The sequence below is a fragment of the Xyrauchen texanus genome, chromosome 1 (genome assembly GCF_025860055.1).
Source record: "Xyrauchen texanus isolate HMW12.3.18 chromosome 1, RBS_HiC_50CHRs, whole genome shotgun sequence".
In the NCBI taxonomy this organism is placed as follows: Eukaryota; Metazoa; Chordata; class Actinopteri; order Cypriniformes; family Catostomidae; genus Xyrauchen; species Xyrauchen texanus.
In genome coordinates, this window is record NC_068276.1 from 12,657,839 (window position 1) to 12,684,421 (window position 26,583).

The following is a 26,583-nucleotide window of genomic DNA, read 5'->3' on the forward strand; positions in this document are numbered from 1 at the left end:
CCTCTCGGAGGCTTGATTAGCCTGATAAGGGACCGGGTGTGTAGAATCACGACCCGGCCCCACCCTCTGCCCTGCCACACAATGTTTATACAGTGAAGAAAACAACCATCCAGCAGCAGCACAACACAAACATGCGTTACGTTCTAGGAGTGCAAATCCGAACTAAGAGATCTTGAGATATGTTCTAAGTATTAAACTATATTTATCTTGACACAGTGACCTAAAAATTGTATGTTTATGACACAATGCACCCAAGACACTACACAAGCATGTCTGACGCTTGTTGAAGTTAACAGGTTCTTAAACAAGCCCTCATAATAAATCTCGAACTAATTGACAAATTCACCTGTGATATGGATTGCTATGAACTGTATGTCAATGATTGACTTATGATTAATAATATGGTAGTAAATACATTGTATTCTAAAGTCTTATCAATATATATATATATATATTAGTATTAATTAAATTTTGCTCAAATGTACAAAATGTGTTCATTTTGTAATGAACTACAAAATGTGTTAATATTTGTTAAAATTTTTAAAAATATATATTTTCTGGCCATTTAATTGTGTTCTGGCTTAATTGTGTTGTCCTGTGGCTTTATATAATTGTGTTTCATTGTAATTTCGTTGTGTGATTTTTCTGTTGTTGTTACTTAATTTTTGTTGTGTGGCTTTTTTCTTTTTTTTTTTGCACGTGGAAAGGCAATTGATAAACGCCTGTCTTAGCCACTGTTACCCGACTCTGTTGTGTTTTGTGAACACTAGGGGAACATCAATGCAGTTTACACAAGTGAAGCAAGGAAAGAGTAATGCCTATTTCTGAAAGAAATGGGTGTACAGAGAAGGGAGCAACTGAGAGGGGGGTAAGGGATGAAATACGTGGCTGTCACGACTCAAACACACACCACGCACATGCTCGATGCAGTGGAGGATGACAGGAATGTATCAGAGAAATGGAAAGAGAAACGAGAGAAGAGATGTGTGGGCGAAGATCACACACACACACGAAAACAAGCTGTAGGCAAATGCATAAATATGCAGCGTGCTTTCAACATTATTACCAGTAAATTCACAGGTGTGTGTGCATGTAGTACACCCTGCACTGGAAAAGGAAAACTGCAGCGTGCATCCCTTAAATTCTTGTCAATTTAACTTTTCAAGCTAGAAATTAAGTGACAGGTTCTGGGAACAGATCAAGAGAAACAGCATGGATGGTAAAGCAGCCCACAGAGTGGAGTGGTGGTGGAGAGAGATAAAATTGCAGAAGCATGTCTCTATGGATACAGAACATTGATTTAATGAGTTTAAACATAAGATCATGGTTAGTGCCAAATCTTTTTTCATTTGTCATTGATGTCCACAGCTACACGTAGAGGGCTACTCTGAGAATTGGAGATTTGTAAAAATCAGTCTGTGTGCTTTGGAGTCCATTTAAACATTGGCAAAATTCACTTTTGGCAGATATACACAATACAATTGTACAGTCTCTTTTCTGATTTACACAACTGACTAATTTTGTCCAATCAAATGCTCTCTGGAAAAAGAAAATACCTCTCCTTCATACCACCTGCCTCTGTAATGTAATCTAAAGGTTATTGGCTTAAAAAGGGGCAAGCCCTTTGATATGTCCCACCCCAACTTCTTGTTTCAATAGGAAATGTCAACACAGGAGAGAAAACTTGTCAAGCCAATTCACAGGGACTTTAAAATTGTAAGTGTCTCACCATGCATGCATGTTAGAATGTGGGAACATCAAAGTGTCTGAGTTTCTTAAAGACCCCATGCAATTAAACTTGGACTTTGCGGCTTTTTTGTGCCAGCAGCCATATCAACTTGCAGCTCTCACCTGGTTGCCCAATAAAGCTAAGCAAGTTTGAGCCTGGTCAGTACCAGGATGTGAGACCTCCTGGGAAAAACTAAGGTTGCTGCTGAAAGAGGTGATATTGAGGCTACCCTGTGGTCTGGGTGGGTACTAAAGCCCCAGTATATTGATGGGGACATCGTATTGTAAAAAGGCACTGTCCTTTCGATGAGATGTAAAACTGAGCTCTTGACTCTCTGTGGTCATTAAAAATCCCAGGGCACTTATTGTAATGAGTACAGGTATAACCCTGGTGTCCTGGCCAAATTTCCCCCATTGACCCTTATCAATCATAGAATAATCCCCATCCATGAATTGGCTAATAACTTGACTCTCCTCTCCACCGTGGGTGTTCTGGCTCACTATGGCTGCCATCGCATCATCCAGGTGGATGCTGTACACTGGAGGTGGTTGAGGAGATTCCTCTGCTACTATGTAAAGTGCTTTGAATGCATATAGAATTCTTATTAATTTACTCTGTTGGATTTAAGGCCATCTATCAGTATGTTTCTATCCATTAAAAATAGAATTGTAGAAAGTACACTAGGTGGCATATGAGCACTAAACCCATGGGCTTTGTTGAATATTTCACTTCAAAACCATGGTTATGCTATAACAGCTTCTACTCTTCTGAGATGGCTTTCAACTAGACTAGATGTTTGAACATGGCTGTGGAAATTTACTCCCATTCAGACATCAGTGGGGTCTGGCATTGATGTTGGTGATGTGGCCTGGCTCACTGTTACGAATGAGGCAGCGAAGCAGACGAGGAGAGCGGATCTAAATGCAAGCTCACTTTATTAAAACAGTCAAACCAATAAAACACAAAGGAAAACCCTCAATGGGGAAATAAACATAAAACTAGGAACACGATGAAAACAAAAACTGAAAACTCGGGCAGGGAACACACACACACCAGGCTAGCAACAACATTCAACGATTAACAAAGACAGAACAAAGAACCAGGGTATAAATACACAAGGACGGGATGATTACAAATGATAAACAAGGTGTGAACAATGACACAAAATGGCAGTGATGACGGCAGGTGGATTGTGGGAAATGTAGTTCTTAAACAATAGACTAGTGAGACACAGAACACAGGGCAGACAACAGGGGAACGTGACACTCACAGTCTGCGTTTCACTCATCCCAAAGTATTGGGGGTTAAAAGAGGTATAAAGAGGTTAAGGTCTGGGCTTTTTGCAGGTTAGCAAGTTACTCAAGGGTCCTATTCTACTAAAAGAGATCGCATGGTTTTATGCTTGATTGTACACACATGTTAGTAATAGGTGTATCTGAAATAGTCACACCCATTCATTAGGAGGGGGTATTCACTTTCTTTTTTCATTGAAAAATGGCAGTCTTTCTTCTTTGGGTTAATTGGCCAAAAATATTGCTGACAAGACTAGCAATAGCAAGTAGCAAATTATGGTTTGATGGTGTTTTACACTAAAGCCCATGGAGTGGTGGTGGCATAGTGGGCTAAAACACATAACTATTAATCAGAAGGTCGCTGGTTCGATCCCCACGGCCACCACCATTGTGTCCTGAGAGCAAGGCACTCAACTCCATGTTGCTCCAGGGGGATTGTCCCTGTAATAAGTACACTGTAAGTCGCTTTGGAAAAAAGCATCTGCCAAATGCATTAAATGTAAAGGCTACTAGCTATTTAAAAAAAGGGCATGAGTCTTTTAATATGTCCCATCCCAACTTAGTGTTCAGTAGGGAACACATGGGAAGAAAGATGCGTTCATCAAGTCATGTCATCTTTTGTACTGTAAATCTTACCAGTGACTTCCACTTCTGAAGATGCGTAGACACATCTACGTGATTTTGCAAGGTAAAATGTCTTTGACTCTCTCTTTTTCTTTGACTTTAACCAAGCTCTTACAAGGAGTAAAGTAACACCTGTAGGGATTAAACTTTCCTATATGTTAGAATTCATTATCGAGAGTCGTGTTAAACTTTGCAACAGTTCCCCTTTTCAGCTATATTAACCGGTGAGAACTGGAATAGTTTGTTTGTTAAATTGTGCCAGGAGTACAGGATGTTGAAAAATTTGAAATTATCGGCCTGTGGGGACATTAAAAAGTCTCTCACATGGCGGATGCCTCGCAGAATCAAGATGGCAGAGCTCCAGTTGATAATGACAGCGAGCCTCACGATGTAGGTCGGGATATCTTGAACATTTATGCAGCACTAACAAAAATCTCAACTGACATGGAGGGCCACATGCCCACGACAAGCTATGGCCTTCGTTAATTCAATGGAGTGAGTGGGTAACTTTGCATGCACTCGATCAACAATACAGACTACACATCGTGTATTTTGCTGATGCAGCCTGAGAGGGTTTGTTGTTCTGTTGGCTGCCCACTGGTTCCTGCCTGACACTTTTCTTTTCTTTTTTTCTCCCTTTGTTAACTTGCTGTTGAGCTCATTTGCTTATTTTTCATTGTGGGTTTCAAGTTGTTGTTTACTGGGGCCTATTTAATTTTTTTTTTTTTTTTCATTTTATTGAACATATTTATGTAAAAATTAAATAAAATTACGTGATTAGATGCACGTGATAAGACGAGATTCGTCCTCCACCACCCGGATTGAGTCACTATATCACCACAAGGACATTGAGAATTGTGCATTCCAAATTGGGGAGAAATGGGGAGAAAATCTCAAATAAATATATATTTTTTTTTAATATATATAAACACACACTACCGGTCAAAAGTTTAGGGTCACTTACTCATTCTTTATTATTTTTCACATTTAAGGATAATAGTAAAGTCAACAAAAATATGGAGGAACAGAATTGAAACTATGGGAATTGTATTGTGACTAAAATAAATCAAAACAATATTTTAATATCTTCAAAGTAGTCACCCTTTGCATAGAATTTGCAGACATGTACTCTTGACATTTTCTCAACCAGCTTCTAGAGGTATCAGCCTGGGATGTTTTTTAAACAGGATTGAAGGAGTTCCCATCTATGTTGGGCACTTATTAGCTGCTTTTCTTTATTAATCGGTCCAAGTCATCCATTTCAAAAACTTTTTTTTTTTTTATAAAATCTTTGTTTTGTAATGAAATAAATTAATATGTTGGCACAATTATATTTTTGTCTACAAACAAATTTCAAACACTTAAGCATACTTTATTAACTCCAGAAGAATATATGTACAGTATGTGCTCTGTAGGTAAAAAAAGAAAGGTTAACAAAATATAATCTGCCCGGCCCGCATAATGTGGCGTTTAGTCCAAACGGGCTACCTAATGCTGATCAATGACTATCAATGATTAAGACCATGACACCCTCCCTCCATTCTTGATAAGAAAGAAAGGTTAACAAAATATAATCTGCCCGGCCCGCATAATGTGGTGTTGAGTCCAAACGGGCTACCTAATGCTAAGGCTGACAATGACACCCTCCATAAACCCGAATTAAAATGCATGGGTCGCCACTGGATGAACATGAACATAAAGAATCATCCCCAGAAGTGGATGAAAGGGCTTTGGAATCCCTTTGTCTCCTTGCTGTCCACTACAACCAGCTTGGATTAGCCACCATGTTAAGTTCATTTGAAGTATTCCACTAGTATGGAATAGGGCTGGGTGATAACTGATATTGATATTTACAGTGCTGGGTAGTAACATATTACATGTGATCTGGATACATAATCAGATTACAAAAATCAAGTGCTTGTAATTGGATTAAATTACATTTTAAAATACTAATTTTAAAATACTTTAATATAGATTACATGATTACATATTAACAAGGCAGCGGCAGTAAATTGTTAATAATTTATTGTTCACCCTAATAATTAACTTTTTTTCATTCTTTTACATTATTCATTCTAAGCACACTGCTGATATACAGTGCATTTGGTAGCCTTCGAGTGTTTTCAGAAGAGAGGGGGAGTTTTCAGCTTTACAGAAGATCAGGTTGGTTAATGGAGAAAATAACCTTGGCAGGAACTGACTCACTGTGGGTGCCAGTTCCCCTCTGGCTAAACAATATGAATATAATGCCAATATTACTTATGTAAAGTGTTTAATAAAAAATATTAAACTAAGTTAGTGTTAAGTAACAGTGTTTAAGATGTTGTATGAACTGTAAGATTTATGAGTATTTTCTTTGAAGTCCATCCTATATTAACCGCTGATGTTCACATAGATGCAATTGTCCTTGTTAATTGGCTGATGAAGGATTTTGTTGGCAATTAATTGATAGTCGATGTATTCAATTTCGAGAGTGTAGTCTACACTAATAGACAATAGACTAAATGTATTTCATTAATGTAATGTTTAATGCACTTTTTTAAAATGTCATAAGGAGTGGGGGTCACGTGACACCACGTGAGAAGCAAACATGCGAGCAACTAGCTCTGCACACTTTGCTAGTTGTTTTTTCAGCGTTATTTTCATGCTATATTCTGGTGAGATTCGATACACCCAGTTACATATTGTAACGTAGCTGCTGGCGCTGGCAATGACGAAGACGATGACGTGAAGATGGAGAACCCAAGTGCAGTTTATTTACATACGTCAAAACGTCATGGTTACTGTTGTAACCACCATTCTCTGATGGAGGGAATGAGACGTTGTGTCGATTGTTGTAACACAAGGGGTCTTCCTTGAGAGCCTCGCGTACCTCTGGATTTGAGAAAAGGCCAATGAGAATTTGCATGTCCCGCCCCAGACATACCGGTATAAAGAGAAGCGGACGTGCGTCTGTCAGTCAGGATTTTGCACTGAGGAGCCGAGAGTAAGGTTCGGCCGTTTACAGTGGTAGGTCTAGTGCCGTTCTGTGGAAAATACATCACAGGGAGTTGCCTGAAAAGGGAATTAGGCTGTGGAGCCCTACCCCAGTACAGAGCATTTGAATCTCGTAGTGGATCTGGTCGCAAATTCCTCCGCTGAATTCGCAGGCCAGAGGACTAAGGAGGAAGAACATCAAGGGAGCGTGAGCTTAGTAGGTAAAGTTGGGAGAAAGAGCACACTTGATCACTTTGGTGAAGGGCGCTAGTTGCAAGCGGAAAACCCGGTCAGTTGTTCCGCGTTTCCGAGTTCTACGACCTGACAAAACATGGGACAAGGTTCAACCCGACTCGACTCAAAAAGGTGTTGCCCAGCCTGCTGCTCTGCAGATGTCTGCTTAGGGAGGTGCCATTGGCAAGTGCCCACAAGGATGCCACACTTCTCTTTGAGTGTGCTTGAACCAGCAAGGGGGCAGGCATGGCCTGGGTCTGGAAGGCGAGGGAAATGGCATCGACGACCCAGCGGGCAGCCTCAGTTTGGAGACTGTGTTCCCTTTCTGCTGTCCACCAAAGTAGACAAGAGCTGCTCAGAACATCTAGAGCTCTACGTGCAGTCCAAATAGATACGCAAAGCATGTACCAAACACAGCAACAAAGGCTGGGTCTGCCTCCTCCCGGGGAAGCTTGCTTGCAGATTCATGACCTGGTCCCTGAAGGGGGTCGCAGGAACCTTGGGCACGTAGCCTGGTCGCGGTCTTAGGATGACATGAGTATCTGCCGGACCGAACTCCAGGCAAGTGTTGCTGACAGAGAACGCTCAATGCAGGTCACCAACCCTCTTGATGGATGCTAGTGCTATCAGGACAGCCGTCTTCTAAGAGAGGGCCTTGAGTTCAACTGAATCAAGCGGCTCGAAGGGGGTTCTCTGAAGGCACGAGTGGGCCACTGAAAGATCCCAGGAGGGGAACAGGCTTAGCCGGGGAGGATTCAGCCTCCGGGCTCCTCTTAAGGAACCTGACAATCAGGTCGTGCTTACCCAAGGACACACTGCGTTGTGGTGGGCTGAAATAGCGGCTACAAACACCTTCAAGGTGGAGGGGGACAGCCTCCCCTCCAACCTCTCCTGCATGAATGAAAGCACTGACCGAACTGCGCATCTCTGCGGGTCTTCAGACCGGGAAGAACACCAATTTGCGAACAAGCGCCACTTTAGGGCATAAAGCTGCCTGGTAGAGGGAGCTCTGGCTTGGTTGATTGTGTCTACAACCACAGATGGTAGGTCACTCAGATCTTCCACATCCTGTTCAAGGGCCAGACGTGGAGGTTCCAGAGGTCTGGGCGCGGATGCCAGAGGGTGCCCCGTCCCTGAAAAAGCAGGTCCATCCTCAGGGGAATTTGCCAGGGAGGTACTGTCATGAGGAGCATGAGATCTGAGAACCAAGTCCGAGTGGGCCAGTAAGGAGCCACTAAGGTGAATTGTTCCCTGTGCTCCCTGACATTGCACAACACAGAAGTCGAGATCCTCTGAGATATTAAAAGACACTTACTTGCTCAAACTGAAACCTCTGACGGCACTGTGACCCATGGACTTGATTTGGAAGGCGCGACAGGAGAAGAATTCCAGCATCAACTGTCCAACATCTCTGTGATGCTGACGAAGGTTGTTGCGAACTTGGAGGATCTCGCTGTAATACATCGATCGATTACGGCGATGGAAACAAAATTCTCTGAGTTGGTCACAAGAGTGGCAGGTGTTGAGAAATGAATAGATTATCTGGAGCCATCGGAAAGGGAATTATCCGCTAATCTGCCCGCGTCCAAAACAGACTTGGAATACATTTTGGAAAAATTGGAAGATTTCGAAAATAGGAACCGAAGGAACAATATACAGATTGTTGAAATTCCTGAGCATAATGAGGGCAGAGATATGGTGAAATTCCTGGACGAGCTCTTCCCGAGTCTCCTTGACATAACAGGCCATGAGATGGAAATTGAGCGAGCTCACTGAGTCCTTTTTTGATTTTATTTTGATGATCTAATTGTTAGTGACCACAGTAGTGCATGTTTGTGGGGGGGACTTTTTGTGAGTCTCTTTTTGTTAGTAATAAAAATGGAATACATTTTCTTCTTCTCTGTGCTTTTATGTTAAAATAATTATCCTTCTCAAATTCATGTAACATAAAATAATATAGAAATAGGTCAACTTGAAAGTAATTTGAAAGTAATCACACAAAAATACCCAAAAATGTGATCTACGAGATAAAGTTACTGACTGAATTTTTTTGTCATGTAATTTGTAATCAGTACCTGATTGGAATTCGCGAGTAATCCGCCCATCACTGGATATGTATCAGGAAATTAAGAGAAAGTCTTTCAGTAAAGTCAAACATCCGCTGAAGATTATGAAATTGGCAAAATTTCATCAAAATGAGATCACACGTTTTATGGATTAAATCCTAATCTTCTTAAACTAAATTTCTTGAACTTTATATTAAAAGGTAGCCTACCCTGTGGAGTTGAGTTTACTTTGTTAGTAAACACAGTTATGTTTAATTTATTCTTGAGGTTATCAAACCTGTGTAATCCATTTTATCTCCCATTAATGGTATTAAATGCATATTGTGATAAATATCTATATCGAACTATATGAAAAATGTTTTTGGCCATATTGCCCAGCTCTAGAGTGGAATGTTGTCATATACCGTATGTATTAAAAACTGCGTAATCTCAGGTATACCGTTCAAATTATTTGAATATTTGGGACATTTATTGTTTCCCAAATTATTGTTTCCATGTTTACAAGCAAGGGCAGTTCTAGGGTCAGTGGATATTCGGGGCTTAGTCCAGACCTCTGTGGATACATATGGAGCCATCGTTTGGAAATAAAATGGGAATATAAAAGTTTCATCTGTGAGGTGTCATTTATATAGTACATTTTTAAATATAACTGAAATTAAAACTAACTTTCAAACCTCTAACTTTTGTCTCAATATGCTCGAAGATAAATTGTGTGCTTTTAATATAAACTTTAAATCACAATTAAAAAAACACTATATTGTCCCTTTCGGCTTTCCGTATTTTAAATTTCATATTTTGATTTGGTTTAGAAGAAAACATGCTGTAAATAGAATAAAGTTGGTGATTATGAGAAAAAAAATATATATATATATATATTTTACTCTTCTAAGAAGATTTTTGCCAAAAATCAAATGTGCTAGCTTGTGACTTAAAGTTTGCGAATTCTTCAAGCACATCTATAAGTATAAATTACTCTGTGACAGGGCGGAGAGCGTGGCCAGGTCGTGATTATACACACCCGGTCGCTTATCAGGCTAATTAAGCCTCCGAGAGGGATAAAGTCCGATTGCGGATGGTGGTGCGACGAGAGAGAGATCTCTCTCGTCGCACCAGACTCTTTGTTTTCAGGGTTATGCATCAAAAATTTGGTACTTACCTGCATCTGAATGGACCAACTTAACACAGTTAATGCCGCCAATGTATACTGAAAGTGTGTTCTTGTAACATTTTCTCATGTCTTTGTGGGGCCTTTATCAAGTTTGTTTCATTAACAGTATTGCAAGAACTTAAACTAACATTTACACAACATTTAGATAACATTAGTCAGGATTTTTGTAACATTCCTTGTTAGTTGGATGGGTTGATAGATTTGTTTCACAGCACGGTTTGCAGTGTAGATGTGTTAGGCAGCAGCGCATGCTTCATCATCTCCATAGAGACAGATGGCAGAGAGGTCAGTGAGATCACACAGCATGCTCTTTCAATGCTATATAAAGGCAGAGCTCACCTGGTATCAGGTATCAGCAAACAGTCTCATAACATAACTATTTTGTTTTTACATTTTCTGCAGATTAATCTAGTGCAAACCCATACAAAATTAGCACAAGGATGCAAGGGCGTTGCTATGGTGTTACTTTAACTTTAAGCTGGACCAACGATTACACCACCCAGGACAGCCAGAAATCTTGGGGTAGGTAACTTTGCAATGCCTCAGACCGAGCTCCTTGCTCAGACCGCTGCATAAAATGCTTTTGTATCAAAACAGTATAGCAGTACCTAAAATCAACTACTAATAAAGCATCGACGTATGAATATCTATACAGAGGAGGCTTACGTGCTTATGTCACGCGAGAGGCAGCTTTAACTCCACGCTCGTCAACATACGAACCTCAAGCTGGCCGGAAGGTCATTTTAAGTAAATATTTTAAGCACACCGAGCATTTCGCTTCAGAAGACATTGAATGAGGTCATTTTAATTTTTGGGTGTACTATTCCTTTAAGGTTATGAGTTAGTTAAACTAATGAGCAATAACAAAGATTTAGATTGCCTTGGGGATGAAAATATCTGAAATATGTTAGTGGTATATTGTCATGCTGAACATAACAGTTTTCCATTAACCCAACATCTGAATGAAAGCATGTCTCAGTGTCACCTCTGCTTTCAGTGTGCTTTTTTTAGCAGTGAGAGGGCCTGAATTTACTCATAAGACACTTACAGGTACACAGACACTTATCTGGGACAATGTTTGCACAACAATCATAACTAAAAGCTCACTGCCATCAAATCGCTTTGATCTGTGTGTACCTTGGCGTTCAATGCCGTGTCTGATCTGTTTTTAAAGCATGCTCACTCCTGTGGGAGACAACAGCAAGTTGAGCATGATGTTAAAGGACTCGATTGGTCAAAATACTTTTCAACAGAGAGGAAACGCATCATTACAGCCCAGTGCATACGTTTCAGCACCGCCATTAGATTCACCGTATTAACAATGACATGTCTGCCATCTTCTGGCAGAGAGATTTTGAAAAACATAGCTTATTTACAAGTCAATATATTCAGTAACCACACAAAACGTACTTGGAAAAAAGTCACATTTGATAATGCATGAATGATCTTTTATTATATCAAAGTTACATTTATTTTAAATAAGTATAGCAAAAGTACACTTTTCAAGCCAAACATTTCACTAAAATAAGTTTATATAAGATATACTGTACTCTTCACAAAAGGTATTTGCACACATTCCTGTTGTCGAATGTTAATGGAACATGTCTATTCTTAAAGGAATAGTTCATCAAAAAATGTAATTCTATCATCATTTACTGAACCTCATGCCAAGATGACTACGATTTTTTTAGAACATCTCAACTCTGTAGGTACATACAATGCAAGTGAATGGTGACTGTACCTTTTAAGCATGAAAGTAATCCATACTCTGTGAATCCATGTCTTCTGAAGCGATCTAATTGATTTTAGGTGAGAATATTTTTTTCTCCCCTTTTCTCCACAATTTGGAATGCCCAATTCCCAATTCACTCTAAGTCCTCATGGTGGCAAAGTGACTGGCAATACGGGTGGTGGAGGACGAATCTCAGTTGCCTCCGTGTCTGAGACCGTCAATCTGCACATCTTATCACGTGCCTTGTTGAGTGCGTTACCGCGGAGACCTAGTGCCTGTGGAGACTTCACGCTATTCCCCATGGCATCCAAGTACAATTCACCACGTGCCCCACTGAGAGCGAGAACCACATTATAGTGACCACGAGGAGGTTACCCCATGTGACTCTATCCTTCCTAGCAAACAGGCTATTTTAGTTGTTTAGGAGACCTGGCTGGAGTCACTCAGCACACCTTGTATTCGAACTTGTGACTCCAGGAGTGGTAGTCAGCGTCTTTACTCGCTGAGCTACCCAGGCCCCCAATTTTAGGCGAGAATATACCAAAATATACCAATTAAAAAGTCATTGTACATCTTGCCATTGCAGTTTCTAGGCACAATCATGATTTCAAGCTTGATTACACTTCCTAGTGCTTGATGTATGTGCAGAGCGCTAGATGGCGCTTGGATGTGTAAAGGAGATTGAAATCATGATCGCAAAGGAGACTGCTGATGTCAACATTTATGGTGAAAAAGGAGTTATATTTTGGTCCGTTCTCACCCAAATCTATTGAATCAGTTTAAAAGACTTGGATAAAAATTTTGGTCACCATTCACTTGCATTGTGACGACCTACAGAGCTGAAATATTCTTCTAAAAATCTTGATTTGTGTTCTGCAAAAGAAAGTTAATGAGTAAATGAGAGAAATTAGAAAATTGCAGTTTTCATGTGATGAAGTTCACCTGTGGCTTCTCTGCTTAGACACCTGTGTGAACTTGAGGGGAATTGACTTCGCACACCTAATAAATGACCATGGGAGCAGTTTACCCGTGGTAGTTTAGATATATAGTTTAACCCCAAAGCCATTGGTTAGGATCCCCAAACAGAGCAATGTTTTGATGGTTTCACAGTTTACACCTTTTGCAGGAATCAACCTATATATACATGCCTTACAGCTGTCTGTCCACTTTAAAATGAGCTAGAAGTTTTTTTTAACATCGCAAAAATTACGCACATGACCTTTCAATGAAATGAATCTTTCAAAGTACATCTTCCTGCAGTTTTGTGTAATTATTATACACAAAACCTTTTGATACAGCTAATATTTTCATTGGCAGGACAGAAAAACACCAGTCATTGATTAGAACGAGCCTAAATACAACTAGTCTTGTTACAATCATTGTACAGCAGTCTGTCCATAACAATGTCTGTAAGAACGAATGTCCATGTTTTTTGTCTGTGCTTTGTACATCTTAAGCACAGTAAATCAACTAATGTACAATTGTGTATTATTTTATTACATGAAGATTCATAAAGGCAGAACTAGTCAGCCTTAACGGGTTAGTTCACCCAAAAATGAAAAATCTGTTCTCATTTACTCATTTCCACACGTCATTTTCCAAAACAATGAAAGTGAATGGGGACTGAAGCTATCAGTCGTTAACATTCTGCCTAACATCTCCTTTTGTGGTCCATGGAAGAAAGTAAGTCATACTGGTTTGAAACAACATGAGGGTGAGTAAATAATGACAGATCTTTCCTTTATGGTTGAACTATGGCTTTATTAATGAATGCAAATATATTACATCATACAAGTTGTTTAACAGTTTATTTGGGTGGACGTGCAATCTGTTTAATATATAAATATGTGCACATGAAAATGAGTGTTTGAAACATCTCATCCCAAGAATGCATTTAAGTAAGATGTTTATGACCTCTACACACAGGATGTCACACAGGTGCTCGTATGAGCTCAGGTTTGGGCTGTTATGACAGTCTCTGACAGAAGTGTGAGTATTAACAACTCTTGTCGAGATATTCCAGATTGGGAGCATCTAGACGCTGTTCCATGTCCTTGTTCTTGGCAAACTCTTTGAGCATGTCCATCACTTCACCCTGGTATACGTCAGGTGTCGGCTGAGCCTCTGATGGGAGGAAGACAGCATTTTTAGACTGTGTGCAAAATTTAAAAAAAAATCCTAACATTGGGTCTCATTCATTAACAACTGTGCACAAGTGTTTTCACCTACAAAAAGATTCTCATCCAAACTTCCTGCCAGACGCTGCGAACATAAATGTGATCCTACCCTTGTGATTTTGAGGCAAAATTGCAAACAATATAATGCTTAATTACCAAAAGTGTATAGGGTCATTAAAGACCCTTAAAGACATACTCCTTTGTTAATAACAAGACAAATGAATTCTATACTCATACAAATGACTACTTTATCAAATTGATTTTCTGTGGTGAATTATCAGTATTCCATATGCATGGAATTATACATGCTACAGTATTTCTTACTCAAGGTGACATGATGTTTTAGTGATTGGCTTGATTTATATGTGACATTGCTAACTGACGAAGAAGCAACATGGAAGTAAACTATAGCAAGTGTAAAACATGAAAAGTATGACTTGAAGATGAAGTGTGTAATGTCTGTGTCACTAGCGTACCAAGTTTGTAACAGGTTTAGGCTTTACATTTAACTTGTTTTGTACATACATATGAGAATCTGTGTGTCTGCTGCTTCTTGCTTTAAGAGGAAATAAAAAGAGAAAGAGTGATGGCTTCAAATTATTGCCCAAGCAGACCTCTACACCATCTTTAGCATTTGTCCCCTCATACATACTGTACCTGTTGCCCAGTAATAGATGTCCCAGTCATTGCTAGGTTCATTGATGAGTCTGTCGTATTGTTTGAGATGAGCTGCGCTCATTGTGTTCAGGTACCGCTTTGCAAAAAGGCTGATAGCAAACAAACAAAAAAACGGTTAACAAAAAAATGTAAGTTACTGTGTCTCCTGATTTTGAGTTTTGTGCTTATTCTTGTTTTTAATTTGAACAGCACTAACTAAGTAAAGCAAATGGGATAATAATAGTCAATATGCAATAGAAATACTATGTTTGGAACAGCATACTACTCTATAGTTCCCAAATACTGTAGTATGTCTATTGTAAGCAGTATGTGAATGTTCTGTTTAGATGGAATACTCAACATGCACAGTACACAACAGAGCAAACTGATACAATACTATAAACAATACGCTCAACCTCCCTTTCCATTTCCAGTGTGGCAAATTAACCGGAAGTAACCACGTTTCTTTCCAAGACTAGATGCCACTCGCTGAATTGAACAATGAGGTCATGTGACCACAATACATCAAATGATTGTTTGAAATGTATATCGTTATTGCATACTGTTAAAAATACTATTTAAAAAAAAAATAGTAGGCAGCATTCAGTCTTCACTGCACAGTAAGCAATGTGCTAGAATTCTGCTTCCAACATACTGATATACATTGTTAGACATCCGTTTTATCTGTCGATTTCCTAAGGTGCCCTTCAATAAAAATGACATAGTCTTTGCATGCTAGAGTAAGTATTGATGTCTTGTGAGACAGTAATGTTAATCTAGATGTCTTAATTGACATACTAACCTCAGAAGGATACAGTTCTCCAGCATGCCTCTCTTACGACTCTCATAGAGGAGTCTCTTCTTTTTGATTTCCAGGGACTCGCCAGTCCTCTCCTCCCACGGGGGCAGAGGGATCTCAATCATGGTTGGTTCTGGGGCATCACCACGGTAACCTCGAGAAATCACTGTACCAAGAGCTGGCCGCAGAGATGCCCGGCAAATTGAACTTCCAACCTGAGAACAGATTAAAAAAAGGGAAGTGTGAAAATCTCTGCTATTTTTACTCCATTAGCCTCATCATCCAAATAGATATAAATATACTTCATATAGCTGTCTAGATTTTTTTGGACTGCAGAACCTGAATGGTTATTTAGACCTACATTATCCTGTATACATTAATATACACCGGTGTCCAAAAGTTTGTAATAATATACAGATTTTGCGGTTTTGTAAGTAAATTGGTAGTTTAATTCACCAAGGTGGCATTCAACTGATCTCAAAGTATAGTCAAGACATTCCTGGTGTAAAAAACAGCACCATTGCTATTTGAAAAAAGTTATTTTTGATCAAATCTAGACAGGCCCCATTTCCAGAAATCATCACTCAAACATCTTATCCTTGAGTAATCATGCTAAAGTGCTCATTTGGTACTAGAAAATCACTTGCCATTATATTAAACACAGTTGAAAGCTATTTGGTTCATTAAATGAAGCTTAACATTGTCTTTGTGTTTGTTTTTGAGTTGCCACAGTATGCAACAGACTGGCATGTCTTAAGGTCAATATTAGCTATAAAATGGCAAAATAGAAACTGCTTTCTCTAGAAACTCATCAGTCAATCGTTGTTTAGAGGAATGAAGGCTATACGATGCTTGAAATTGACCCAAAAAAATTAAAATTTCATACAAAGGTGTACAGTCTTCAAAGACAAAAGACAACTGGCTCTAACAAGGACAGAAACAGATGTGGAAGGCCAAACGTACAACTAAACAAGTGGATAAGTACATCGGAGTCTCTAGTTTGAGAAATAAATGCCATACATGTCTTCAGCTGACAGCTTCATTGAATTCTACCTGCTCAGCACTAGTTTCATGTACAACAGTAAAGAGAAGACTCAGGGGTGCAGGCCCTATTGGAAGAATTGCAAAGAAAAAGCCACATTTGAAACAGAAATCAAAAAGAAAATGGTAGAGTGGGCAAAGAAACACAGACATTAGACAACAGATGATTGGAAAAGAGTGTTATGGATCTTAACCCCATTGAGCTTTTGTGGGATCAGCTAGACTGTAAGGTGCGTGAGAAGTGCCCGACATCTATGGCCAGTGCTACGGGAAGTGTGGGGTGAAATGTCACCGGAGTATCTGGACAAACTGACAGCTAGAATGCCAAGGATCTGCAAAGCTGTCATTGCTGCACATGGATAATTTTTTGATGAGAACTCATACAAGTAGTTTAAGAAGTTCTGAAAAAGAAAATCAAATTGTAATCGTAATTTTCCACGTTATTAATGTCCCGAGTATACATTGTGGTCAGTTGAATGCCCCTTTGATGAATAAAAGTACCCATTTTTTCCATAAGAGCAAAATCTGTACATTATTCCAAACTTTTGGCTGCATAATTTTGAAGGCAATTTTTTTATGACATGAGCTTAAATATTATTAGCATTATATAACAGAAACATCACATGCATGTAAAAAAAAGAAAAAGAAAAAAGAAATAAACTTAAAACGTGACACATTACACATAATACAATAATGTGTGTAAAATGGTATTCTAGATATAGACTGCAATAGTGCTGAGCAGAGTAAATAGACTGACAGCAATAGATTGTGTAAACAAAAGAATAAATGCACTGCACATCAGATTAAACAAAAATAAATGTAGGTAGACAATGCTAAACTAATACCAAAGATTCCTTTTCACTGTCTTGTAAAAAGACAAAACAGTATCTTATGTACCTGCAAAGGACCGTTTTAAAACACAATCGTCCTGTCTTCCTCTGTCCTTGAGCAGACATTCACTTTAACAAGTTAAATCATGCTAAATGTTCAGCAAATCAAATCTTCTCTAACGCTAGCATTTATTTGAATGCTATATTGATATATACTTTTATTTTATCAATCGTGGACTGCTGAAAGATATCTCAGTACAGCTTGTATAAGACACGTGAGGTCAAATGAGTGAAATCATGAACTTAAATAGACGTGAATGTACACCAGTTAAACCTACCTTTTTGGCTATAATTGCAGAAAGCATGTTGTTATCTTGTTATTATATTGAGTGACGTCTGAGTCTCGTCTGCGTTCGGCTGACAGATTTTATGTACTGAAGGAGAGTTTATGCAACTGTTTCATTATCAAACAGGAAAACATGGACTCTGTCCAGCGCCATGTTTGAGAGGTCACAATTTAATTACTTTTTTCAGTCATTTGAATGTTGCTTTGAATATCTCTTTGTTTTGTATGTCGTGTAGACATGAGAAGTTTGAAATTCAGCTTGGACGTTTGTCCCCCGCTATAGTGAGCCATTTGTGGATTTAATAGGTGTGGGAACATAGTGCGGGGCAGTTTTTGTTTCCAAAGGAATTTATTTCGGTGAGCTCCTGTGAAAGCAGATGCTGCGTTTTAAAGATGCACTCAGAAAGTTTTTGCTCATTATAAAATGTTTTACCCATAAAGACATGAATAGCATTTTTCAGAAATATGATTAAAATTGTGTACACTCAGATTAGATGAAGACACCAGTCATGTCAGTAACCCAATAAAAGCTGTTTTACAAGGTAGCAGGTTTCCCCTCATGGGCGCTGCCATGTTGATAGTGCATGAAATCCTGTGTCAACAATAATAACACGTTTACTTTGTAAAGCTCAAACTTAAAGTATGCAAACCAAACAATAAAACAAGAATAATTATTACACACAACAACGGAGCCCAAGTCAACTGTTTGTTCCAGAGTGAAAGTATGGTTCTAATCAGCAGGAATACTCGATCTAACAGACAGTCCAAACAGAATAGGTGCAAGGGAAGGAGCGGCTGCCTTCCTCCAAGAAGGGATCAGCCGGGAGGGATAAAGACGAGCCAGAGTTGCTTTGAGAGAGAGAGAGAGAGAGAGAGACACACACACACACACACACACACACACACACACACACACACACACACACACACACACACACAAGTGGCCGCTGTTTGTGTGTGTCTATGTTTCTTTAAATTGATTTATACCATTAAAGTTATGTTGACCGTTCTGCCGTAATAAATAATTACATGTGTAGGACATTTTCGTTGTAGGTATGTACTCAGATTACAGATATACAGTAAAATCTGTAATTAAATGAGATGATTTCCTGTTAACGGCACAAGGACATCGGAGCAACCGGTGTTCGTGGCTACCATCGCCAGACACTGCTAAAATATAAGATTCATGCAACAACCAAGCTGCATGATGATCTGCAGGAGTTGCTACGTGAACTCTGCTTGAACCACGGTCCGCCGAGTGTAAAGTCCAATGCTATCAGGTGAGAAATTTACAAATAAGTGTGTAAATGTAGGTGGGTCTGTGTGGGTCTGAGTAATAGAGAGAAAAATAAGTATTTATAAAGTCATAATCAGCCACTGAATTCATGATTTGAGTAAAAGGGAATAAAACACATTTGTTGTAGCACCCCTATAGTGTTGATTTCGCATGGAGACATGTATAGCAAGTTTTACAAAAATTTAAATATAGTCACATTTTCACTATGAGATCATGTTTTTTACAGACATTTTCAACCTGTCTCTTGCCCAAGCAGCTGTACCAACATGCTTTAAATGCACTTCCATTGTGCCAGTGCCAAAACACTCCAGCCCGAAGTGCCTTAACGACTACCGCCCTGTAGCACTCACACCCATCGTAATGAAGTGCTTTGAGCTGCTGGTCCTGGCACACCTAAAAGACTCTCTACCATCCACATTGGACTCACATCAGTTTGCCTACCGTAGCAATAGGAGCACAGAGGATGCAGTTTCCATGGCACTGCACTCTGTGCTCACACATCTGGACAAAAAGAACACCTATGCACGCATGCTGTTTGTTGACTTCAGCTCAGCATTCAATACTGTCATCCCAACTAAGCTAATAGCCAAACTTGGAGACCTGGGCATCAACACCTCCATGTGCAACTGGATTTTGGACTTTTGACCAACAGACCCCAGAATGTTCGATCTGGCTTCACCTGCTCCACGTCCATCACACTCAACACTGGTGTACCACAGGGCTGTGTGCTAAGCCCGTTTCTCTACTCCCTCTTCACCTCCGACTGCAAACCTGTGTACGAATCTAATTCCATCATCAAGTTTGCGGATCGACACTACGGTGATTGGTCTCATCAGCAACAACGATGAGACTGCCTATAGGGAGGAGATCAAGCACCTGGCCACATGGTGCACTGAAAATAACCAGCTCCTCAACACCACCAAAACGAAGGAGCTCATCGTGGACTTCAGAAAAGAGCCAAGAGGCATACACGACACCATCCACATCAATGGAATGGCTGTTGAGCGTGTCTCTAGTTTCAAGTTCTTGGGAACCCACATCTCGGCGGACATGTCCTGGACAACCAACACCTCCTGCCTGGTCAAGAAGTCTCACCAGCGCCTCTTCTTCCTGAGGACACTGAGGAAGAATCAGCTTTCCTCGACTATCCTGGTGAACTTCTATCGCTGTGCAATAGAAAGCATCCTGACCAACTGTGCTACAGTGTGGTATGGGAGCTGTTCTGTTGCAGAACGCAAGGCACTGCAGCGGGTGGTGAAACCGCCCAGCGCATCACTGGGACTCAACTACCTGCCATCGAGCACATCCAGAGGAAACGCTGTCTGCACCGAGCTCGCAGCATCCTTAAGGACTCCTCTCACCCAGCCCACAGACTGTTTTCTCTCCTGCCCTCTGGCAGGCGTTTCAGGTGCCTCCAGACCAGGACCAGCAGACTAAAGAACAGCTTTTTCCCCAGAGCTGTCTCTTTACTGAACTCTAACCCTCACTGATCCCACTCCCCTCATATACTGATAAACTCTCCTCTCCCTCCTCATACCTCATACACTTTGTTATTTGCACTGCTATAATGTTCATTTGCACTGCTGACTATATTATAGTAACAACTGTTTACATATGCATCTTGCACTACTTATCTGACTGGAATATCATTTGCACTGCCGACTGTTTATTTACAGTACCAATTGTTTACATATACATTTGCAAAACCGTACTTTAACTGTAATATGCAATTACTTTCCACTGCACTTTTACTCGGATAGTTTTTGTCCAATTTAATTTGTACTAATAGTATTTATTGCACTTCTGGTTAGACCCAAACTGCATTTCGTTGCCTTGTACCCGTACTTGTGTAATGACAATAAAGTTGAATCTAATCTGAATCTAATCTAATCTAATGTTCATTTTATGGTTCCATTATGACACCTACATATAGTGCCAATATGCCCTGCTATTACAAAGTAAATTGACCATTAGAAACATTCACTGATGTAAAATGTGTTACAACAAGCCATTATCTCCCCTATAATAGTGTAAGTTTTTTCTCCTACCTGGTAGGAGACAGGCGTAAGACACATTTATGTATTTGTAACTTTCTGAATAGGGGTCACGGAAAAGTGCGGTCCTCACAAAAATTTTACAGTTTTCCGTCACACATTTGACTAACAAATAACTGTGAATTCAAAGAAGAATCCCAATAGTATACAAAATGATGGGTGAAAGCATTTTAATATCTCTTGATGTTTACTGTTCTTACAGGCTGGCCACCTGCAGGATGTTTCCTGAGAGCACTGAACGTTCAGTGGAGCAGGATGTCCTTCTGTGCACCCAAAATTGGTTGCTAGAACTTTAATGGTTCCCTGTGCTGTTGAAAAGGAGAATCAACAACTCTTGAATTCAGTCAATCTCAGATTTAACTGCTTCAACACCAGAACAAAGATTTAAAAATAACTGTCAACGCACTTGCCACAAAAATGGATATAATCGGCAAAGTAAATGCACTGATGAAAGAAACTATTCTAGATATTCAAAGTAGAAGTATGTGTGACAATCTTGCTTTCACTGGGATCCCTGAATGTTCACCCAACCATCAGGAAGAGGCAATCAATTATCTCCAAATACCATTGAAAAAATGAAATGGTTTTGTTTTAATTAATATTGCTTTTGTATATACACTCACCTAAAGGATTATTAGGAACACCTGTTAAATTTCTCATTAATGCAATTATCTAATCAACCAATCACATGGCAGTTGCTTCAATGCATTTAGGGGTGTGGTCCTGGTCAAGACAATCTCCTGAACTCCAAACTGAATGTCAGAATGGGAAAGAAAGGTGATTTAAGCAATTTTGAGCGTGGCATGGTTGTTGGTGCCAGACGGGCCGGTCTGAGTATTTCACAATCTGCTCAGTTACTGGGATTTTCACGCACAACCATTTCTAGGGTTTACAAAGAATGGTGTGAAAAGGGAAAAACATCCAGTATGTGGCAGTCCTGTGGGCGTTGCTAGAGGTCAGAGCCTTGTTGATGCTAGAGGTCAGAGGAGAATGGGCCGACTGATTCAAGCTGATAGAAGTGCAACTTTGCCTGAAATAACCACTCGTTACAACCGAGGTATGCAGCAAAGCATTTGTGAAGCCACAACACGCACAACCTTGAGGCGGATGGGCTACAACAGCAGAAGACCCCACCGGGTACCACTCATCTCCACTACAAATAGGAAAAAGAGGCTACAATTTGCAAGAGCTCACCAAAATTGGACAGTTGAAGACTGGAAAAATGTTGCCTGGTCTGATGAGTCTCGATTTCTGTTGAGACATTCAGATGGTAGAGTCAGAATTTGGCGTAAACAGAATGAGAACATGGACCCATCATGCCTTGTTACCACTGTGCAGGCTGGTGGTGGTGGTGTAATGGTGTGGGGGATGTTTTCTTGGCACACTTTAGGCCCCTTAGTGCCAATTGAGCATCGTTTAAATGCCACGGCCTACCTGAGCATTGTTTCTGACCATGTCCATCCCTTTATGGCCACCATGTACCCATCCTCTGATGGCTACTTCCAGCAGGATAATGCACCATGTCACAAAGCTTGAATCATTTCAAACTGGTTTCTTGAACATGACATTGAGTTCACTGTACTAAAATGGCCCCCACAGTCACCAGATCTCAACCCAATAGAGCATCTTTGGGATGTGGTGGAACGGGAGCTTCGTGCCCTGGATGTGCATCCCACAAATCTCCATCAACTGCAAGATGCTATCCTATCAATATGGGCCAACATTTCTAAAGAATGCTTTCACCACCTTGTTGAATCAATGCCACGTAGAATTAAGGCAGTTCTGAAGGCGAAAGGGGGTCAAACACAGTATTAGTATGGTGTTCCAAATAATCCTTTAGGTGAGTGTATATATATATACACTCAGATACATCATTATTACATCATTATTACATCATTATTAATCGCACAATTAACATTCATAACAACAATCGCTTGCATTTGCGGTCCGAACACACATAACTTCTTCACCTCTTTACAAGATTCTCTTCTTCAATATTAATTATAGGTGGTGATTTTAATACAGTCTTATGTCCAACGACCGACCTAAGTCAAAAATGGCATTCATCTGAAATAATTCAACAATACATGCAAGAATCTGGTCTAGGAGACAAAAATCTATCAACAAAGGAATTTGCCTTTTTTTCACCTGTACACAAATCATATTCCAGAATGTATTTTTTCTTAATAAGTAATTCCATCATTGCAGACATAACAAACAAAACAATACACACCATCACTATATCTGACCACTCCCCTATTAGTCTTAATCTCAATAACAAACTTAAAACAAAGAAAAGTTTTAGGTGGCGTTTGAACACCTCACTCCTTGCAGAAAATGACTTTGATCAATTCTTTAAAAAAGAGTGGGCATTCTTTATGGAAACCAGCGATTCTCCAGCAATTTCACCAACATTAACAGCTAAAGCAACACTATGTGGTAAAATCATCTCATATTCCACTCACAAGAAAAAAAAAGAACAGGAATTGAGAACAAATTAGAAAAAACACTAAAACATTTGTATGACTGCTATGCAACAGCTCCAACAGACAAAATACTACAAGAAATTAGTGAAACTAAACTCCAGTTAGCCACCATTTCATCAACTTAAAATAAAATGTATATTAAGCCAGTTTAAAAAACAAAGAGAAATCAACCATAGCAACCATTTGTAGGGGAATACAAATTATGATCCATTGACTATAAACAGTATATTCAGCGATACTACAATACATTTTATACCCCTGACCACAATCCCAACTTAACAGATATCAATATGTTTCTAGATACAATTCCACTTCCAACACTAAACAATAAACAGGTAGAAACAGTAGATGCCCCATTAACAGTCAATGAATTTCAACAAGCAATGAAACAACTCTCAAATAACAAAGCACTAGGCATGGATGGATACCCTTCAGAGTTCTATAAACACTTCTGGGACACAATATGAAATTTTTTCTAAGAATGGCAAATAAAATCTTAAACACTTCAGTGCCACCACATATGAATACCGCCCTATTCTCCATATTTCTAAAACCAAACAAAGACGCAGCATCATGTGCAAGTTATCGCCCTATATCACTAATCAATTTAGACATACAGATTTTCAGCAAATTACTAACAGCAAGACTTTAATCAATCATCTCAGATCTTCTCCATCTTGTCTGTTTGTTAGATCAAACTGGATTTATTAAAAATAGAAACTCTTCAACTAATACATGTCACATTTTTTATGTAATACATATAGCAAAACTTTGTATAAAAATTACAATCTTTCTAGTATTACTGAGACTGAGACTTGGCTTAAGGCTGGTGAGACGACTTCTCTCTCTGAACTTTCTCCTCCTGGTTGCAGTTTTTTTAGTACCCCTAGGTCTGTTGGCCGGGGCGGGGGTCTTGCAGTTGTTTTTAAAGACAAGTTTAGGTGTAGACTTTTACCTTCTGCATCCTTTTGCACTTTTGAATCTCAGCTAATTACGCTGAATTCTTTTAAATCTGTGTTATGTGTTTTGATTTATAGACCCCCAAATTTTCATGGGGATTTTATACAAGAGTTCTCTGAACTTTTATCTGGTATTGTCTCTTCTTTTGACAATATTCTAATTTTTGGGGATTTTAATATACATGTGTGCTGCCCTTCAAAGCCCCTGGTCAAAGAATTTTTAAATTTAATAGAGTCATTTGTTTTTTTGCAATGTGTTTTAGGTCCAACTCATGAACGTGGTCATACGCTTGACCTTGTATTATCTAAGGGATTCTCTGTTGATAGCGTGAAGATTGTCGATACTGTTTTTTCGGACCATAAGACTGTAATTTTAAGTTCTAACTTTCCTTGTGGCGCGCGAGTAATATTGCTTCTGCCTCGGTTCCATCCCACGATACTCAATCCATGCACAGCTAGTAGTTTTTCAGCTGCTTTTAATGTCTCTTCTTTTTTTTCCTTGACCGAGTCACACTCTCCCTGTATGGGTTTGGAAGAGTTGGTCGATCAGTTTAATTCTTCTTGTTTAGAGATTTTAGATGTTGTGGCTCCTGTTAAAGTCAGGGAAAAAAAGTCAAATCACAGCCCTGGTTGAACAGTACTACCCACGCTCTTAGGCAGGAGTGTAGGAGGGCTGAACGCAAATGGCTCAAAGATAAATTACAAGTCTCTTATGAGATTTTGAAGAACCATTTGAACGAATTTCAAAGAGCTGTTAAATTGGCTAGATCAAATTATTTTTCTGATATCATCTCCAGAAACTGTAATAATTCTAGAGTACTTTTCTCGACTATAAATGCTGTTCTTCATCCGACTACTACTCCTCCATTCACTCCTTCTGCTAAGATGTGTGAAGAGTTCTTAAACTTTTTTATTGGTAAAGTTGATGGAATTAGATCTCAGATTTCATCTGTTCTCAATGTTTGTTTTACTCGTGTTGACCCTACTGAATCAATTAACCTGTTTTATGCCTGTTTCTTTGCAGCAGCTTAATGATATAACTGCTCATATGAAGCCCACCAGGTCCCCTGGTGATGTGCTCCCTTCTTCCCTGTTTAAGAAGGTACTTGATTCCATTGGCCCAAGTATTCTGTCTATTATGAATACTAGTTTGTCATCTGGTGTTGTTCGGTTAGTTTTAAGCATGCGGTTATTCAGCCCCTTCTAAAAAGAAACGGCTTAGACCCTTTTGACATGAGTAGTTTTCGATCCGATTTCAAAATTGCCTTTTATTTCGAAGATACTGGAAAAAATTGTGCATGCACAGCTTAATGACTTTTTAATGAGGAATAACATCGCTGATAGATTCCAGTCAGGTTTTAGAGCTGGTCATAGTACAGAATCTGCTCTTTTGAGGGTCTCTAATGATATCCTACGAGGTGTTGATTCTGGAAACCGTGTTGTTCTGCTTTTGTTAGATCTTACAGCTGCATTTGATACAGTTGATCATAACATTCTCATTGGTCGTCTTAGGAATCAGGTTGGTATTCAGGGCTTAGCCCTGAAATGGTTCTCTTCCTATTTGAAGGATAGGACTTTTTCAGTCAGTTTAGGGGATTATTTTTCTTCTGTTGCCCCTCTTGTGTGTGGGGTTCCACAGGGCTCTATACTGGGACCAATTTTATTTTCCCTTTATATGCTCCCTCTAGGCTCGATTTTTGAGAAATTTGGGATTCAGTATCACCTGTATGCGGATGATTCTCAAATTTACTTACCACTGAAACATGGCCATAGATGTGCCATTCAGTCTCTTCGTGCATGTTTGGCCGAAGTTAAGTGTTGGCTTGCGAATAACTTTCTCCAATTAAATGAGGATAAGACCGAGATGATTTTATTTGGAAATAAGGGCTGTGTGGATGATGACTGCCTGGGGTTGTTTCCTGGGAAAAAATTGTCTAGCGTGAGGAACCTTGGTGTCATTTTTGACTCTGATCTTAAATTTGACCGGCAAATCAATGCTGTCGTTAAGAATAGTTTTTTCCATCTTAGATCAGTTTCTAAATTGAAATCTATCCTTTCTTTTGACGATATGGAGAAGGTTGTTCATGCCTTTGTGTCATCCCATTTGGATTATTGT

At 39.5% G+C, this 26,583-nt stretch overlaps 1 protein-coding gene across 1 annotated transcript; it reads right to left on the reverse strand.

Annotated features, from left to right (window-relative positions):
- Positions 1-11,529: 11,529 nt before the first annotated feature.
- On the reverse strand, positions 11,530-17,832 carry LOC127647296 (succinate dehydrogenase assembly factor 2, mitochondrial-like). Its single transcript, XM_052131464.1, has 4 exons — positions 17,664-17,832; positions 15,458-15,669; positions 14,656-14,765; positions 11,530-13,945 (listed from the first exon to the last, which is right to left on the reverse strand). The coding sequence occupies exons 1-4, from the start codon at positions 17,688-17,690 to the stop codon at positions 13,818-13,820; spliced, it is 477 nt and encodes a 158-aa protein (XP_051987424.1). The 5' UTR covers positions 17,691-17,832; the 3' UTR covers positions 11,530-13,817.
- Positions 17,833-26,583: the final 8,751 nt, after the last annotated feature.

Coding starts and splice junctions, on each gene's coding strand:
- LOC127647296 (XM_052131464.1), bottom strand. CDS start 17,690: ATGCTTTCTGCAATTATAGCCAAAAAG. Junction 14,766..15,457: donor GAGAACTGTATCCTTCTGAG/GTTAGTATGTCA, acceptor GTTTGCTATCAG/CCTTTTTGCAAAGCGGTACC. Junction 13,946..14,655: donor CATCTATTACTGGGCAACAG/GTACAGTATGTA, acceptor TCCTCCCATCAG/AGGCTCAGCCGACACCTGAC.